The sequence below is a fragment of the Peromyscus californicus genome, unplaced genomic scaffold (assembly GCF_007827085.1).
Source record: "Peromyscus californicus insignis strain IS unplaced genomic scaffold, ASM782708v3 Scaffold_8__1_contigs__length_139910024, whole genome shotgun sequence".
Lineage (NCBI taxonomy): Eukaryota > Metazoa > Chordata > Mammalia > Rodentia > Cricetidae > Peromyscus > Peromyscus californicus.
In genome coordinates this window covers 74244154-74264258 of record NW_026294606.1, presented here as the reverse complement: position 1 = coordinate 74264258, position 20105 = coordinate 74244154, and the positions used below count along the sequence as shown (strand labels likewise).

The following is a 20105-nucleotide window of genomic DNA, read 5'->3' as shown; positions in this document are numbered from 1 at the left end:
CAACCTTGCAAGATAACAACTCCTGCCAGCCAAAGAGCAAGCTCTCTTCTGCTTCTTATAAAAATTCCTAGGTTCAGAATTTACCTCATACAATGCAACCCACTACATGAGGAGGTGTCACTCACAGGCCCTTCCACATTATCCTGAAACTTCTTCAGGAATGAGAACTGGGAAGCTTGGCTTGACCAGTCCTCTCTCCGTTGCAGGGGCCTCCTGTCATCTTCAGCATTGATAAAACAGTAACAAATTGACTTATTCACCTGCAAGTAGAGTCTGGATATGATTTGCATAGGATCTTTACAAAGTACCTGTTAATTGCGCTGACTTCTAACAAATAAGTTGTTTAACTACAGGAAATCAAGTCTGCATTCTTAGTAAACCTAGGATCCATTTTCAAATACGCACCCATTAACAATAGTGCTGCATGAGATCTGAAGAGTTAGAAACACAGTTCCAAGTACTATACAGAACATTTGATGTGCATTTCCAGAAAACTAGAGTATTATAGTACATACATTTTTCAGTAAAAGATGCATACCAAAATGTATCAGTGATTATCTCTTACCATTAAGACTGAGGGTGATCAAAATATTTGTTCCTTTGGTAGAACATTCTTTTCCACAATTTCTAAGTAACCACATACTTTCACAGCAAAAATTGGTTTCAACTTACACCAGACAATACTTATTTCACTCATTATGTACTCTCTGGAGTAGAAGATTTATGATGTTCCAAACTCTTTCTTTTAGTCATGACATCATTTGTTGTCATCCTTATCATCTCTTAAGATCTTGAGTTTGTAAGAATTTGTTTGGGTCCCAGAGTGAATCTCTTCCATCTATTTACCAAGCCCACTTGGTGAATGTCAGGACAAGGGAGCAAGCGACTGAACTCAGCAACCTGAGTAGAAGTACTCTCAGCATGCTCTCATAAAACAAAGGAGACGCCAGGCAGTGGTGGCGCACGCCTTTAATCCCAGCACTCGGGAGGCAGAGCCAGGCGGATCTCTGTGAGTTCGAGGCCAGCCTGGTCTCCAAAGTGAGTTCCAGGAAAGGCGCAAAGCTACACAGAGAAACCCTGTCTCGAAAATCCAAAATAAATAAATAAATAAATAAAAATAAAACAAAGGAGACTGAAGGAAACAGCGGCACAGTAGAAATCGCTTTGTCATTGTGATGTTAAGTCTCATCTAAGTTCTCAACTGGACCTGTGTGAACAAACAACGCTATGTTAATAATAACATTAATATGACTGTGGACCTTCTGACAACTACACACAGTTGGGTCCAGTGATGGCTGAATGCAATGCCGAGGTAAATGGTCATTGTCCTCTTGCCCATTGTGCATCCATAAGACCATAAGTTCATCTCTGCCTCCTCCATCTCTACAGCAGTGAACAAATAATTACCCAAAGGGAATCTGCTTATTTAAAAGACCAAATTTAAGAGCTATTTTAAAGTCATTTTCTCTAGGACATTAGAGAATAATAATTAAAATATCTTCCCCAAGTAAAGTCAGAAGTTAGCTTAAATCTGTTTCCCAACAGTGTGACTGCCCATAGTTTCAATCATGACTTGATACTGTCGTGGTAACACAATGTGAAAGACTTCGTTTCCTCCTCAATCTCTAGAAGAATTACACAGCACTCTTTCTTGAAGCAAGAAAATGTTCTCCCCCACATCACTTTTGCAGCAGCCATGTCCGGAGCAGCTTGCCAACATTTCCCATAGCACACGCATCCCCCATCTGCCTAGCTTCGTGTTCTGGGAAGTCTATTTGACAATCAGGTCAAGGCTTCCTTGGGAAGCTCTGTCCATTTTACATAGAAAAGAAAGATAACTTGTTTAATTTTAATGAGAGACAATAAATATAAGATGAAGTCAGCTCAGGTATAAGCAGACATCAAGCCTGCATCCACAAATATAGTCTGCATTGGGGGATGTCTGTGGGTGACACTCTCAAAGCTAAACGTGGTGCATCTTTTTAAATTGCTCTGCTTTACTGTCTGATAATAGATGATTGTCTGCTGAAAAGATATTTTGAGTCTGCTGCCTTTCTAGAGGGAGCTGACTAATGCTTCATTTTGTGGTTATTTTCACTGAAATAACTCTGAGCTATGGTTTAACAAACACACCTACAGTGTTCTTTATAGCATCTCTATGGCTGTGGCCACTTATTACTGGGTGTGGAGAAGTCACTTCTACTAACTTGTTTCATTCAAGCAGTCCTGTGAGAGAAGACACTTTTCATTTCATGGATGAGGAAAATAAGGTCCAGAAAAGTTACATAATATGTCCAAAGTTACTTTTTTATTTAGGAAGAGGAAAAAACAAGGACCAAGACATAGTCTGTCAGCAAAAACAAATGCGAACACAGTAATCTATCTTAAAATATATAACATCTGTCTCACAACTTGAAATGCCATAGTGATTTAGTTAAACTTGTCATTTTTGTGAATATTAGCAATATTGAAGTGAAGACATATTTAGGTATTTTGCTTTCTTATTTGTTCTCTCCTCTCTCTCTCTCTCTCTCTCTCTCTCTCTCTCTCTCTCTCTCTCTCTCTCATTTAGTCATATAGGTCTTAAAGTCAAATTACACAGCTGATAACATGTACAGATTTTAAATTCCAAGTAGCATTTCTTTACATATACATATTACATATGTAGTCAGTTTTACAGGGTAACTTTTCACAGTAAGAGAGGTAGCTTATGTGAAGAGACACTTCTGGGTCCATAAGTAATAACAGAAAGTAAGGCCAACAACAATGACTTCCCACTAGATTTTAAAATGAGAAATTTTGGTTAGATGCCCAAATGTAAACTCAATGTCTGCTGTCTATTTTTGAGCCCTGAATGTTCAGTTATTATTTGAATGTGCTTAGTATGTGTTAGACATGATGCAAGACATCGTTAAGGACATCCTCACTGAAACTGCATTTGCTATTATTCTTCCCGACTTGTATTGTGAAATAAGTGATGGACATTTTTCTTCCTAAACAGCAGTTAAGAAATTTAGGACACAAAGAAGGGAAAATGGCTTTCCCAACACAATATGTGAAAGGGCAGAATGTGATTTCATACTGATAGCATGCTGGTCAAAAGACCGAAGCTCGAGTTCTTGTTAGAAATGATGAGTTGAGCATGTGTTTTTCTACTCCTCCATCTAACTGTAATGACAATAATTAAGTACAAGACAGAATAAACACAGTGGGTGAAAACATTAGAGCCCAGAATTGACAGGTTCCTCCAGGACTGTACTAATGATGCATCAAAAATGGAGGCAGTTAAGCTTAGGATGGCCAGAGCACAGGTGGGAACTCCTAATCCAAATAATCTTGCAGAAGGAGTGTAAGCTCAAAATCACCAAGTGTCAAGAGGGAGTGAAAAGTAAGGCACAAATAAGGTCATTAATTAAAAGGCATTTGAACAACGACATGGGTTGGCCAACCTCTCTGTGTCTGTGCACCGATGCATTATTTCAAAATTAAAAGCAAAGAACTTCCATACAGATGTTGAAAGAAATGCTTTCAAGGAGCTGAAGCCCCTACAATGACTTAGTTCTCCCAGAATAAAGGTCTAAGGAGGGAGAAATTGCCAACTTCCTCTTCAAAATCTCTAAAGTGAATGAAATCTGACATCCAAGGGCAGCACACCAAGAAACTCAGTTACCCATCTGCTACAGGAATCCATGCCATCCAAGTTGATCAAGTTCAGTCAAGCACTTAACCAGCTAAGGACTATATTCCAGGAAAACCAGAAACACGAAGGGGAGGACTGGACCAGAACAAGCTGAACATCAGAAGCTGGGAAGAACAATGATCATTTGGGGAACAAAGAATTTTTAGACATCTTAATTACCAGCCTCGAGGGGCCTTATGAGAATGAATATACAGCTATGAAAAAGAAATAACTGGACAGAAGAAAGTATTCGTGAACACTAAAAATGATATGAAAATGAAGATAGCATAATTCAACAAAAATGAAATCTCACAAAATGTGAAGAAAATGAAATAGAATTGAGAGCGTAATTAAGAAATACAGATATTGGGCTGGAGAGATGGCTCAGCGGCAAAACTGCCAACTGCCAAACCTGATGATCTGAGATCAAAGCCCAGGTCCCACGTGGTGGAAGGAGAGACTGGATTCCTGCAAGCTGTCCTCAGACCTCTACGTGTCCATACACACACGCACACAAACCAAGTAAACAAACGTGTTTTAAAGCACAGCGCTCAAACAGCAGTTGGAATTTACGTTTGCTGAGAAGCTCGCCTGCTGATCTCCACCGTGCTTGCACAAGTTTGCCTCTTTTCAACAGAGTATGAGCTTCTTCCTTCCCCATTTCCTCCTCCCCTGTCCTTTGCTTTCTTGATAGGAACCACTCTGACTGGGGTGAGAGGGACTCTCAACATAGTTTTAATTCACATTCCTCAACTGGCTAGGGATATGGAATTAAAACACTTATTGACCTTTGGTATTTCTTCCTTGGAGAATGGTCTGTTCTGTACATTGGCCTGTTTGTTGACTGGGAGTTGGGGAGTGATGTTTAATTCTTGGACTTCTTTATATAGTCTAGATATTAACCCTTTGCCTGAAAAATCATTTTCTCCCATTCTGTGGGCTGCTACTCTGTGGCCAGTTTTTGTTATATTAAATGTGATAACCCAGGCTTAGAAACACAAAACCCACATGTTTTCTCTCGTATGCCCCTTCTAGCTTCTCATTGTGCGGTGTGTGCAGATAGAAGGGTAGAAATGTGGTAGAAATCAGAAAACTAGAAAGCGCACATGAGAGACCAAAGCGAGGCCAGGAAACAACAGGACATGTGAGATACTAAAATGGAAGAGGGAAGGTTGGGGAAGAAATGGGGTTGAAGCAAGAGGGGCGGGTGGGAGGAACCAATAACCCAACTACGATGAGGAAACGTGTTACTTTGTAAGCTAATTTTAAAAATAAGTAAATGAAAATAATACAGGAAATACAGAAACGAGCCCAGGAGGCCAAATGCAAAAGGAACAGGAGTTACAGAAAGAGAAAACTGATGTCAGACAACACTGTAAACTGTGCTTCTAAATCCAAATCTAAAAAAGCCACTAAGTAGTGAAGCCAAGGCATGAGAAAAAACCCATCTGAGGGCATCAGCACTCCAATTCCGACCCCAGGGAAAAGAGGAGATCTTAAAAGTTTTCCTGAGGAAAAGGAAGAGATTGTGTGTGTGTGTGTGTGTGTGTGTGTGTGTGTGTGTGTGTGTGTGTGTGTGTGTATGTGTGTGTGTTTGTGTGTGTGTCTGTGTGTCTGTGTGTGTCTGTGTCTGTGTGTCTGTGTGTTTATACACACATACTAGTTATATAAAGTATTATCTGTTGGGTTAGCGCCAAAGCTTTCAGTGGGACCAGTGAATACCAAAAGTGGCATAACAATGCCTTTAAAATTTGGAAAGCAAAGTAACTTTGAACCTTTATTTTTGTATTTTTTGTATTCTGTTAATCAATCATTCATGAAGACAAAGATAGTTTCAGACACAGGAAGATCAGAAATTTTGCCTTCTACACATGCTTCCTTGGGTGGGTAGGGCAGTATTGGAGAAGATGCTTTCATGGTAGGGGAAGAAATACAGATATTTCTGTAGGATAGTTATTGGGGAAAACCAAAAGGTCAATGTTTTGAGCAGATTCTCATAACTCACTCTGCAGGAGACCTAAAGCAAGACTCATCAATACAAACATGAGTTTCCTATAACAAAACAAGAATTTAAGAGGCTAGATTCAGTTAGCATCACATAATATATTTTTGTATCTTTACTGTGAAAAAAGAAGGCATTTTAAGCAGTCTCTGGGTTTAATGGCATGGGCCAATAACCCCAGCCCTCGGGAGGCTGAGGCAGGAAAAGATCCTGGGGTGAAGGCTAGCCTTGGCTGCATGGTGAGTTTCTAAGTGCACGTTTATACCAACTAAATGTAGCATAGTTTTTAGCAGATATCTCAGAAAATGATGACCCACTACAACTTTAGAATATTCTTTAAATGGCCCAAGTTTCAGTTCTTAGAGGTCATAAAATGAAGCACACAATTTTTTACTGTAAAATACGGTGCTGGTGAGTGTTCTCAGCCTTGATCACTGAAGGTATTTTTGTGGTAGATAATGGTTAGTGCAGATATTCACAACTGGTTGAAGTGTTGTTGATAAGTGACTGTTCAGAACTCAGCCCTAAACAGGACATCTATGCCCTTTCCCTAAGGCCCAGGAAGCGTGGTAGAATATGGGGCAGAGAGACTGTAAGAGCTGGAAGATGGAAAAGAGTTCTGCAATATGCTACCCTCTGGATATGACATGGTTATCACAGTCATGAACACACAACAGCTTTGGCTGGTTATCTGCACAAGATCTGTACACACACACACACACACACACACACACACACACACACACACACAAAAAAAAAAAAAGGACATGAAAGCAGGACAAATCTTCCTGGGAAGAAGGAGGAGGTCAATAAGAGGGTGGGGGGAGATGCAATGAGTGCCAATACAATCACAATACATTGTATATATGAATAAAAATGTAAAAATTAAAGTTGGAAAATGTTTATAAAAGAACCATGTTAATATATCAGAATAAATAAGAGTAGGAGGCCAAAGAAAGAAAAAAACAGCAGAAGATACTAAAATTTATAGATTCAAAATCCAAAGTAACCTGCTGAAAATATTTTAAAAATATAGTTAATAAAACAATGGAGAGGGAAAGCAGGAAGTACAGAGAAGCGAACCCAATTTTTCACAATGAAAAAAATAATAATGAGAGTTTACTCCTAAAAGCTATCATTTCAATTTCCTATTATTAATAGTCATGTTTGAATATCAATGAAGTCCCATTAAGGGAAAACTCCTGATCAAAAGAATAGGATTCCTGGCCTGGGTGGAGACCTAACATTCCAATTGGACAGTCAATGACCTGTCTAAGGAACCACCCCTCAGGAAGGAACATCCCTGGGAAGATGTGTTCACTTTAGGCCACATTAAAGAGATGGGTGGAATATTTATTCCTTTAATAAGAAACTATACTTTTCCTTCCCCAAACTACCAGCCCCCAATACAGTCTCTACAAGCCACCATGAGGTTGCCATGATGTTTGTTGGGCATGCCCATGTTTCTGTGTTCTGACTCAAAAAGTTACAACCATTCACTTTTCTTTGTCCTGTCTTTTTGTTTCACATACCATCCAGACCTTTAAATATGATACTTTGGGCTTCCCTATTTTTTCTGTAAGGCCTCCTCCCCACCATGTGGGTGCCTGTTGCCATGTGGCAATTACAACAGCAGGCTACTGTTGCTGTTTTTCCTTCTCTTCTATTCTCCTTCTCCAGGCAGATGCTGAGATTTACAGCTTGCCTGATCTAGGGGTTTTCTTTTAAGCTCAAATAAAATTGTCCTTGAGCTTCCATTTGAGCCCATCTAAATTAAATTCTATTACACATGAAACTAAGAGCCCCAAGAAGGAAGCCTGATTTCACTGGTATCGATCACAATAAACATGTCTACCTATACATCTTTTCCTAACTCTGCCTCCAAATCCATGTTTCAAAGGCTCATGGTCTTGCTTCAGGGCTCTCTGCCTCTCATCTGCTGTTCGTCAAGCAGCCTCTGACCTTAGCATCTTAGATGTCACCTCAAAAGTCAATCCACTGACTAGATGGGCCAGCTGGAAGGCAGTCAGGGACCTGTATGACATTATCCCACCTTACTGGACCTCTCCTTGCATCCTCTGGTTCTGTATCTGAAAAGAAGTGTTGTATCTTACAGGCTTGAGCCTGGAAGCAACAAATGTACCAAAGTTTTAAAAGTGATTCTGGCTTTTTAACTCCTACTTTCTCTACATTTCTAATTGTCTAATACCCACATTCAAGAATAGAGAAAACAGAAACACCTTATGTCTTTCATTGTTGGGGTCCCTACAAGTGTCACGGTCAGCAGGGAAATGATCCCTGTAAGGTGAAGAATGAAACTCAGGTCAGTAGCACTTTAGCAGGCACTGGGTCAAAAACTTCCCGAGTCTGACCTTACCATTTATTTTTCTTACATGTTTAAATACAGTAAAAATTTGGGGGAAAGTCTCCACGTAACAGTTAACATGACAAAGCTTCAGTGGCTACATCAAAAGTCCCTTGCAAAGTGCATCTCTACAGCAAAGCACCTGTGACCTTTACAATAAGAATGAGTCCTGTTGTCCGATACAGAGTGCTCAGGATAAGTGGTAGGGAGGAGGGATTTGTTATAAGCGTAAGGCTGGATGCTTTTGGTGTGGGATGCAAAGTACATGGGGCCTCTTTCATAAGGATGGGTTCTATTCACTGAAAGACAAAGCTCAGGATTAGGGCCTAAGCAATGCTCAGCATTTGGGGGGATTTGGGTGGAGGCTGGCTCTACAGAATAGCAAAAGATCACTAGCTTGTTAGGTCATATTCACTCCAGCCTTTGAGTGACTAGGAATCAGTTGTTTTCTTCCCTTGAAGAGAAAAGGCCTGCATGCTTAACAATTCAGGATTTTCCTACTGCTTTCTGTGAGCCATGACTTGTACAAGACTTTGAATCTGTGTATCACTGCTACAACTGTGCTCCTTCGTGAAACAACGTCTGTGTACCCTACCATCATCTTGTGCTACGTTATCCACTTGTCTACATTCCAGTAACACTGGTGTTCCTCCAGTTCTCAGCGTGCTTTCTGCTTTGTCCTGTCTGAGGGCCTTTGCTGTTGATACTCTTCCCTCTGGAACTGCATGTTCCAAGACTGGCTCCTTGTGCGCATGTCTTTTTCTGAGAAAGGCTATTAAAAGCTCGTCTTTACAAATCAAACTTTCACCCGACTGCAACCAAGTTAATAATGTGCTTTGAGGTCATTTATAACCATGTACTCATTCTGCTTACATACTGTATACTCAGGCTGTTCAGATTTAATGGACTTCTAGGAAAAACATTGTAATCAGTCTCACTATGCTTTGAACTCCCAATGTAATCCCTGGCTACGAGCTCAGCTAGCTGAAGGCACAGCTTTGATTTTACCATGTTCCCTATTTTTTCCTTTGTGGCCCATCATTGTCTCTGACCCAAAACAATGCAAGATATGAGAGAGAGAGAGAGAGAGAGAGAGAGAGAGAGAGAGAGAGAGAGAGAGAGGTGGTGACCAGATCTAAGACCACGCTCTGGAAGCAGCGAGTCATTGAAAGCAAGGCCCCCTAACCCCCACCCTCCTATACACATGCAATATTTTGGAAGCAACATACGAGCATAGAATAATAAGATCTCATTGTGGCTTTGTATGCTGTTCTGAGGCAATAAGGCCAGAAATAATTTTCTTCCTTGTGAGATTCCTATAAAAGATTGATTAAGACAAAAGTTCTTCATTCCTTGTTATCATATTTGCTGTGCTGTTCACATATAAACAGAGTGGCCTTTGTTCAGGACTGCTTCTTAAATTGGACTCTCTTATATTAGGACAGAAGATACCAAAACTCTTCTGGATAAATCAGAGCCAGTCTTGGGAAAACAACACTAAGCATTGGTGTTCCTTCTCCTGGGAAGCATGGTCACATCTCCTTCCCATCCTTCCTTTCTCAATTAAGCTCATCCCATAACAAGAATTTTTCCCAGCATTTTTTTTTCATGGATCCCACTCTACCTTCCAGACATTCTTAACCACATTCCCCTATTCATTTCCTTTGGATCAGGGAGCCAGTGGTACAGTGTATAATGTACCTGAGACTCTGTATCAGAGCACTGTTTCCTCATGGCACTTGTTTTTATCCAGAGTTATTATTTTAATTTTGTTAGTTTGCTAACTATGGCCCTCATTCCCCAAAAAAGTCAGTGAGATCAGGATTTTGTTTGCCATCATATATTCCCTACAGCTCTAGCAAGGGCATGAAATACTATCTAAAATATTACCTTTAAAATGAATAGTAAGACAAATAGAAATTCCTAAATTAGATGATAGATGATAGATAGATAGATAGATAGATAGATAGATAGATAGATAGATAGATAGATAGATAGATTATTCATTCTTTGTGACAAAAGGGGATATCCTACCTCTTAAACCTTTTACATAAGGGAACTGAACCACAGAGGGATTGTATAACCTGCCCAAGGTCACAAAGAAGTGAACTGAAAACTCTCGGATTCAAACCTAGGTTTATTATCCCCAATCCTTCTACCTAGACACTACTCCATGCTGTGTCTCTGAAATATGCAAAGCATCTGTAGGAGGCACTGGATACAGAGGTACAAAGCATCCTCATACTTCTAGGATGCAGGCTGTCTGAGCAGTTCCCTTAGGAGACAAACAATTACAGGAGTATATACATTACAGTGCTGGAGGTCAAACTCAGGTCCTTGAACATACGAGGCAGTAGCTCTACCACTTAGTGGTAGCTCTTGCCTAGAATATTTTCTAACTATTTTAAGGTATTAATGTTCCTTTAATGAGATAAGCTCTGCGTTAGCCTAATAATAGCTCAAACTTCCTGAAATGAAAGCATGGGCAACTTATCTTTATAATGACGAAATCTCCAGGAACTTGGTTCTTCCACTGCCTTCTAGGGAAGAATAGCTCAGTTTCATCCACCTATGAAACTTCTCAAACAGTACCCCAGCATGGTTCGTGCTGATCATTTTTCATCTGCTTATTCATCTCCAGTGGTTTCATCTCCCTCATCTTCTCCCCTCCCTCCCATGCCCCAGCTCTCCATTCACCCACATACTCTTACACACACATACTACCCTTTCAAAACACATCTTTTAATGGGAAATGCTGAATATAAAACATCTAAGTAGAAAAGCAATGCTTATCAACAGAATCTGCCAGGAATCTTTGAGATCGTCTGAGCCCTGGGTTTATAGAAGTCTAAACTGCTACTTAACTGATCATCAAATTTCAAGTCATGTTCTTCTATAATCTTATATTTTAACTGAGTAAGTAAAGAAATCTACTTATCTCTGCATGCACATATATAACCATGCACACATACATGTATACCCGTGTTTATGTGTGTATACATATAAGAAGACTCCTTTTAAAAAAAAGTACAGCCTCAGGATATGTGGGATGCCATGTGTCATACTCACCTCTCTACACTAGTGGCTTTCAAAAAGGCACTTTCGAAACCAATGGTGTCTGCCCCTGGGTCTAGTGGGTAGAGACCAGAAGTAATGCTAAAGACTTAAAAATCCTTAAAAACAAGCCCCAAAGCAAAGAATTATAAGGCCTAAAACATCAATGGTGCCAGAATTAAGAAACCCTGTTCTACACAGCAGGCTGAGGCATCAAACATTTGAAAAGCTAAACTCTTCATTTTATCCCAGGCAAAAATAAAGGAAAAATATTCATCTCTACAGGAATTCTTTTTTACTCTCAATGACCAAAACTCATTATGTTGCTAAGCAAGAAATTTTTATTTCCACATACACATACACACAACAACAAAAAAAAAAAAATTGAAGCACTTTAGAAAAACAAGATATTCCTGTTCCCTCCCACTTAGTCTCCTGGTGGTCATTTTTTTTCTCCTCAATGTTTAGGGCATTTTCCCATGGTGTGAATGAAATGTTTGGCCAGATGTCATGGGAAAGATTTTTATCATACTTCCCTAACCTATTCTGAAAGCTTCTGTAGATTCTGGTCCAGTATGTAACACTTCATATATGTGAGGAAGAAAATGCGGTTACACATTTTAGTGTAGTTCATCGTTGTTGCTTTTTAATTATGTATATATGTTGACAGGAGTGCTGTACTCACAGAGGTCATAAGAGGGTGTTGGATCCCCTGCAGCTGGAATTACCAGCCATTGTGCTGAGAACCAGATCGAGTTCCTCCAGTATATGCTCTAATGCTGAGCCATCTCTCTAGCCCCTGGCTCATCATTTTAAAGAAAATTATGATGAAGATGTATGGCATTCTAGTCTTCATACAGTGCTGAGGAAGATCTGTATTTCATGTTGCATACATGCATAGTTTTCTACCAATGATGATATAATTTTATCTTTTGAGAGAACTTGGAATGTATTTTCCCCTTTCGCAGTATCCAAGTTCATCAAAGGTAAGATGCCATTGATTCTAAGATGAAGTTTCTTTTACTTTGTACCAACAAAGGAAAATGAATATCAATTGAAAATGATAGGCCCCTAATTGTAAAATTCATTTTGGTTTGAGAAACATTAAAAAGTCAGAATGAAACATCTTAGAAATGATAGAATACATTTATTGATACATCTTTTCCTCTCCAAGAGTCATGCGTCGTGTTAATATATATAAGTCTTTCCATAATGATGCAACATGCACATAAAGTATAAATGGTGAAAAAAAGGTTAAACTTATGAAACTACAGTCTTTTTTTAAGTTATGGGTATTCTGTGTTTTGATAATTGGAAAAACATTAAAAATATACTGCCTTGCCTTAGTTATATTTTTAGGTGGGGCAAATTATAACAGGCATTACAATGAGTAAGAATCAACTGGCTTAGTTTATTTTGAAATAGGCGTTTCATTTCATGATAAGGTATCTTGAGGAGGTATGGAGAGAGAGAGAGAGAGAGAGAGAGAGAGAGAGAGAGAGAGAGAGAGAGAGAGAGAGAGAGAGAGACTGCCCCTCGAATAAAAGAAGATAGGTTAAGTTTTCTAATATTGGGGTTAGATTCTATATCAGCCAGTGTGTGTTTTCCATAAATTCTACTGTAATAAAATAGAGAAATCCTGTGATGACTTTGAGGCACTGTAACAGTCCAAGGTATAAATAAGCAATTCCATCACCATCCCTGTACTAGACTTGGCATTTTAGGAAGGGAAGTGAGAAGGGCTGTAAAAGACTTCCAGCCTAAATCATTAATCTTCTTCTAACTCAAAAATATATTTCATGGAACAGCCGTCCACCTAAATGCTTCTATAGATCAAGGTTGTTCCTATAGGAATAAACTCCAGTTAAATGAACAAGTGCTCCGCTGAAGTAGAAATTGCACATAGAAAAGAATTGTGACTAAAAGCTAAAAGGCAGATAAGGCCAAAAGACCCACAAAACAAGCTTCCCTGCTGCATGTGCCATTCCCATGCTGAGGGAAAGCTGAAGAACTATTGGCTTTAGACTCTCTGAAGCATAACCCCAGTAAGCTTCCTATTTGTGCCTAACAACCCTCAAGCTGCCAGAGGTTTCAGCACTCCAGTGTGCTGTATTCAGCTTGAATATCCCTTCACACCCCAAGCTAGAACTAAAGAGAGAAAACAGATCAGACTCTGCTGCTGCTGACCAGCTAAGCACAAAATCCCATCAACCACATACCTTGTGGCATGCTAGGACATTAAAATGTAATCATAAGATGCAGTGTGTGTCACATCCAATCGCACTCAAGACTGAAAAGGAGAGCCTTTCAACCTAGACACTGTCTAGCCCACAGAACCTTTCTGAAGTTAAAAATAACACTTGGCTCATGCAGAAGCTAAGGCTGCAAAAGCCCATTCTGAAGGGGCCTTAGCTCCCTTTCTAGAGCGTAGGCAATTTTCAGAGCCTTCACTTCTTGCAGTTTATTTAGCTGTGTGTCCCACTTCTGCATCCAAACACATTTTCCAGAAGATAGCAAGATTCTCTGGAACCACAAGAATTACTTCCCCTAAATAGTTTACAGACAACTACAGTGATAAATGGAAACTAGAGCTCTTTAGAGAGGAGATGTGGAGCCCCAAAACAGGAAAACATTGGTAATCTTCAGGACGTCTATGTGAGATAGAGGGAGACTTTAGAGTTAGAAAGCTGTGGAACAACTTGAAACTGGGTTCTAATGTATTTCAGAGATCCTTCAAGACCAGGAAACTCAAATCACACTTGGTCTTATTTTGAAGCGGAGTTTTCTTTTCCATTAGTTTAAACTCTTAACATTGTACACATGGATTGGATTTTCTATGTGTGTTAATGTGAGTAAATGACCATGATAAGGCAATATCATTTTTCCAAGTTCTGAATTTGTCTATATTATCCAGCTTTCAAAGCTACTTGTCCATTGTTTGCATAAGCCACTTAGGAACTACTATCACAGATGTAGAGAAGTAGATCATCACAAAGATCATTAGGGCCCATTTTACATTTTAATTATGAAGAAATTAGTTCCTAAACAGGTGATGTAGCCTGACTAGAGACAAAAGTGGGAACTGAAGCCAAGTGCTAACTTTATTATGTTTATTATTATATAACACAGTATATTTCATTGCATGACTAGCCAACAAGAATAAATGTATATCACTTATTCATGGCAAATATATATTAACTCCAGCAAATACTGTCTTTTAAACAAACAGTAAAAAAAAATGTGAAATCAACAATGGAGAATGAAAAGGTTGAAAGCATGGTATGTTAACTCAGAGATTAAAAAGGCATCATGGGTGGGTGGTAGAAATCAGATTTGAGCTCCTTAATGAGCAGCTCATAGCTTGAATAGGTTACTCAGGTTTTTTGACATTGTAAGTACTGAATAGTTTTAAGAAGCAAGTGCAGTTGTTCAGATATAGAAACCAACCTATAGTAAGTGCTCAACAAATAAGGGTCCCATCCATTCTGAACTGCCACAGAAGAGCTATGTCACTTCTGAGAAGTTTCTTTAGTTCTTTGTGTCTCAATTTCCACAACTGAAAAATAGGATAAAACCAAATTAGTCCTGAATTCCCTTCATCTCATCAAAAATGGAAAATTCCCTGGACAGCGGTGTACCTCAGTGGTAGAGCACTTTACTTAGTCCATGAAAGTCCCTGGGTTTAACATTCAGTGCAAAACAACTACAAAAAAAATATAAATCTCAAAGGAACTCACTTGCACTCATTACGCGATAATGATTTAAATATCCTGTACCAGTCCTGAGTACTGAACAGTTCCAGCCACCACCAGAAAGATGTTTATGCATTTATTTAGCAAAAGGGGTTCCTATTCTACTCCATCTTCAATGCGTGGAGCTGCAGAAACATGCTGTAGGTATATCTAATACATATTTCTAAACTGTGAAAGGAAGCCTATGGCCCAGTTCTATTGTTGTTACAAACTGTGTGTGTGACTTTTGAATAAGTCCCTTCTCTTGTCTAGTTCTGCATCCTTGGGAAACAACAGGTAGAACCACCGGATCCTTGGAATAGTTCTTCTAGTTCCTGCAGAGAACAATTCTTTACATCTCCAATGCAGGTGGAGGGTGGAGTAGTACATCTATGGAGTAGGTGGGGCTAACAGGAGCAGATTCTGCTCTTTATGGATCCACTGGGACAGGTCAGCTTCTGTAGGCAGCCAGACACACAAGGACGGGCTCTGTACCTTAGCTGAAGAACACCACCGGCAGCTATGAAAACATTTAAGGAAACAAGTTTTTACTGGGCAAAGTCAAGGAATGTGTGGTTCTCCCAAGGTTGGACCCTTTCACATCTTCAGCCTTTCCCCTTGGCTGGCTGAAGGCACTGGGTACATTGAGACAACATAGATTTTCTGATGGTAGGGGAAATGATTCTAGGGGCTGGTGATGTGAGTCAGTAGTAGAACCCTTGGCTAGCATTGCTGTGCCCCAGGTTACATCCCCAATGTGTGTGTGTGTGTGTGTATGTGAGAGAGAGAGAGAGAGAGAGAGAGAGAGAGAGAGAGAGAGAGAGAGAGAGAGAGAGGAGAGATGAATAAAAAAGACACAGACAGACAGACAGACACAGGGAGACAGAGAGGAGGAGAGGAAGAGGAAAAGAAAGGGGGAAAGAGAAAAACAGTTCTAAAACCAGTTGGTCTTCCTCCTGGTCCCACACCTGACCCTTGGAAATAGTCTCATTCATATGCATTAGCTGCCTGGTTTAAGCCATCTTCATGGAACAGGGCTTAGCATACTGGTTAAAAGCAAAAGTGGGCTTTCATCTTGACTCTTCTATTTAATATCTGTGCAATCAGCCACGAAATTTAACCCCTCTGTGTTTCAGGTTCCTTTCCGGAAAAGCAGAGAAAACAATAATAACACATAGCAGAAGACTGCTATGAAAAGTTACCGAGACAGTCACAGCAAGCAATTAACACAGAGCCTAACATCAAGAAAAAAAAAATGAGAGAGAGGGAATAGGGGAAGGGGAGAGTAGAGAGGGGATGGGGGAGAGTAGAGAGAGGATGAGGGAGAGGAGAGAGGGAATAGGAGAAGGGGAGGGGAGAGAGGGGATGGGGGAGAGGAGAGAGGGAGAAAGAAAAGAAGGGACAGAGAGGCTGGTCCTGAGACTATCTGAAAAGGATCATCCAAAGGTCATGCTTTGTTGGCTGTAAGTGGCATCTGCTGAGCTCTCTTCTTCTGGGAAAACGGTGTGGCAGGGATTCAAAGCTGGTCTGAGCTCTTACTAAGAGGATCCTGAAAGATCAGGAGGAAATGAGGTTATCCTGAAAGTGGGAAAGTTTCTGCAGTTGAAGATAAGACCTTTTAAAAAGCCATAAACACACATGGAGGGGGGATGTGTAGTGTCAAAGAAGAGAGGGGTTTTTTCCTTTATGCCCTTTCAAGTGATGCTGGCAGTAGAGGCTACAGAATTTCTCCGCTGTATAATTCCCTAGAGGCAATCCATTTCAATTCTCTCACTTGGTAGATAAGTACCTGAGGCCCAAAGAGGTTAAACAACACATCTGAAGCAGTTCTACAGTAAATGGCAATGGTAAGGCAAGCTTCTGGCACTCACTGATTGCTCATGCCTTGCTTTTCCTGGTGTGTTTTAGCATGTCAGCATCCTGTCCCTGAAGTACTAGAGCAAAAGTAAATCACACACACACACACACACACACACACACACACACACACACACACACACACACACACATACACACATACACACACACACACACACACACACACACACACACACACACACACACACGTTTTCTCAATTTTTTCCGAGTCCTCAAAATGTTAAATGAAAAATAAATAAAAGCAACTCCAATCCCCCTTCCCTTCTTTTCAGAGTTTCCCATCAGAGGCCCTGTGGCAGATCCCATTCACTGCAATTCTCTCCGGGACCATTATGGAGTTTCTCCTGTCTTTTTTCTGTTGGTTCTTTGCATCCATTCCTAAAAAGCTACTTCTAGAAGTTCCTCACCATGAGGTTGAGGGACAGCAGTGTTAATTTGCAAATGCTAGCTTTCCTCCAAGGCCACAGGGAGAGATGCTGAAGTTTCTTCCCAGTTTTCTGTTTGGGTAGCACAGATTCCTCCCTCCCCAACTCTAGCAGAGAACCTTCAGATGTGCCTAACAGGGAATAGGAGGAGGAAGACACCGGGGAAGGAAAGCCAATGGGAGCACTCGGACCAAACTGCCAAGTCTGGATCTTGGAGATGGCTCTGCTGCCGGAGTGACTCAGTGCTGAGTGGCCAGAACTGCCCAGGGGATGGCACAGGTTTAATTACATGCTCCAGTAGCTGACTAACAGCAGGCTTGCACTCCAGACTACACTCACAGGAAGTGGGCTGAGGCTACCCTGAAGTGGCGGATTCAAGGAATTCTCACTCCCTGCGGCTCGCTTTATTTTTTTTTCTCCCTCTCATCTGATGTTCTCCACTCTGCCTGATGGGCGCATCCCAAGCACCCCTAAAGTTCGGGGACACCACCCTTGTGCTATGGGAGGGTTGAGGCCAAGTGTTACCTTTCCTGCACACCAGGGAAAAGCTTCCCGTGAGTGCCTGAAGCAGACAGACCCGGGCACTTCCCACCCCCTCCCCACATGAGCCTGCCTGGGCATCATTTAGCCGGAGACTCTGTTCCAAGGCAGGAGAGTTAAGTATCACGGACAAGTGTGCTTTCCCAGAATGCCCACCTGCAAATCCAAAGGAAGACTCTGCTTGTGCCCTTTTCCCCTCTCCCTACCTGAATTCCGGGACCAGGTTAGGCTGAAGCCCATAGAAGGCAGCAGAGAGAGTGACCAGCCACCCGGGCTTGTAACTCCCGTTCTCGCACTCCAGATAAGGTGGAGACCATTTGACGTGGCTCCTGTCCCCACCGAGCGCATCCCTACGCCTCCAGCTGTGGCCCAGGCCCCGTGGCCCCTGATTGGAACCGCGGCGGTGCAAGTGGGGCCTCCACTTTCGCCGAAGCCCATGGAACCACTCGGTCTCCAGGGTGGCGTTAGCCAGGTGGTGAGCGGAGGAGGACAGGTCCTGGAGCAGGATGCGACTCTCCTCGCGGGTGGCCTGGAGGAAGACCTGCGGAGCAGGCGTTGACAGTGACTCGGTGCTGAAGGTGATGGCCGCCCGGGAGATGCTGGGCTCACCCTCCAAGAGACTCCGCACCAGAGCCTGGTACCACTGCAGGTCATCCTGCACGGTCTGCTCCCGAGACTTATTGCTTTGCAGCATCATGTTGAGGAAGTTGGTGGCATGTGTCAGAGTGTCCAGCGCCCCATGCAACGAGGGATGGGAACTGGCTAGGGCCGGTGACTTCCCTAGCAGGCCCGCCAACTCATAGCGGCTGGAGCAGTTGGCTCGCTTCAGCTGGTGGAAGTCCCCGGTGTAGAGGTAAGAGGCCACGTCCATGGGCACCTCCTCGGCTAGTTTCTGTGCCAAGATGGTGCCGTCGGTGGAGCGGCTCCAGGGAGTAGAGGGGTCCGGGGCAGAGGCTCGCGCCAGCTGCTGGTCATGCTGCTTCCCCCTCAGGGTCCTCTCTCTAGGGGCATCCGGCCGTCCCGGAGGATCGAGGCTGGAGCCAACCGCTCCCAATCCCAGATGAGCGAGCAGGAGGCAGAGAAGTAAAGAGTAAGCCATGGCTCCCATCTGTCTAGCACAGAAGAGAGAAGGTAACCGGAGGAGTCACTTTGTAAATTTTGGTCCTCAATTTATCACCAGTAAGACTTTTGCTGGGGTGGGGGTGTCTTCCTCCTTCTCCAGGTGGCGCTCAGTCCAGATGGACTTTAAAATAAGAATGTTTTGAAATTGGCCCAGCTGGCTCAGCTGCCGTAACAGACCAAATCACCTGTAGCAATGCGCCCGCTCCACAATGAGTCGGGTCGGGATTACGCACCTCGCAGCCTTTAGCCAAACAGGTTACATCCCCGGCAGCTATAGTTAGCCCGCTTACGTCTTTCTGTTCAGCCGCTTCCACCGCCGATCTCATTGAGGTGTGTTCAAGAGCTGCTGCTGAGGCTGCTGAGGCTGATGCTGCCACCGCGGCCGCCGAAGACGCTGCTCCATCATCTCACCCTTGGCAGGTCGTTCCCGCCTCCCGGCTCTGGCCCCTCCTGGACCCCTTTGCCCCGAGATGGAAGCGCGCACACAGACCCAAGTCGCGAGCGCTGCGGCGAGTCCCAAGGAGCCAGGGTTTTCTTTGAAGACGTTCGTGTCTCTGGAGTCCAGACAGCCAGGCAGCTGGTTAACTGGAGCCTTTTGGTTTGGCCACAAACCACATCGCTGCCTCTCCCTGCTCTCCGCTGAAACCAGTTTAAAGAGACAGCTTGGCCGCAACCAAACCCTTGTAGGGCGGCTTCAAGTCGTCTTGTGCCCTGTTTGGTCGGCGCCTCTGTCAATCAGGTGACTGCCATTTGTTGGCTGGGGCGGGAGCTGTCCAGTGCTGAACCCGAGGCGCACTGAGGAGGCGGAGGAGGAGGCGGCGGCGCGGGTGCTTTCACCCACTCGTGTTCCCTGATGACTCGGAAACCTGCAGGGGTGGCGAGGAGTGGGCGGAAAGGAGGGGAGAAGCGGCGCTTTTGGTGGCTGAGAGCGAAGGAAACTTGGACGTACTGAGAAGGAGGAGGCTGTTGGCATCTTGCTTGCTTAGTTAAACCAGCCCTTTCTTTCGCCTGGAAAAGAGGGAGAAGGGAGTAGTTTTCATTTCTGACTGAAACTGGGGGGGACGGAATGTAGGATGGAAACGTGTCCTTCTCAGCATCTGCTCATTTTTTTAGGCAAATTATCAAATTCCCTTCCTTGTTGTCGGTTAAGGAAATGATTAAACCTGGCTTGCTGGGGAAGGTCTTAGCTGTGAGAGAGTAACGGAGACATCTACTGGCTGAGCTTCAAGGAAAAATAAATGTCATGTTTAAGGAACCTCTTCTTCGGGGCCAGAATGGAAGGGAACCTGTGAAAATAAAGATGTGTAGA

At 42.5% G+C, this 20105-nt stretch overlaps 1 protein-coding gene across 1 annotated transcript in view; it reads right to left on the bottom strand.

Annotated features, from left to right (window-relative positions):
* Window positions 1–19545, bottom strand: part of Gpr158 (G protein-coupled receptor 158) — a 366630-nt gene extending 347085 nt beyond the window's left edge. The window contains exon 1 of the mRNA XM_052728877.1: window positions 17881–19545. Within this exon, the coding sequence (XP_052584837.1) occupies window positions 17881–18782 (902 nt within the window). The 5' untranslated portion in view covers window positions 18783–19545. The remainder of the gene's footprint in view (window positions 1–17880) is intronic.
* Between the last annotated feature and the right edge of the window lie 560 nt (window positions 19546–20105).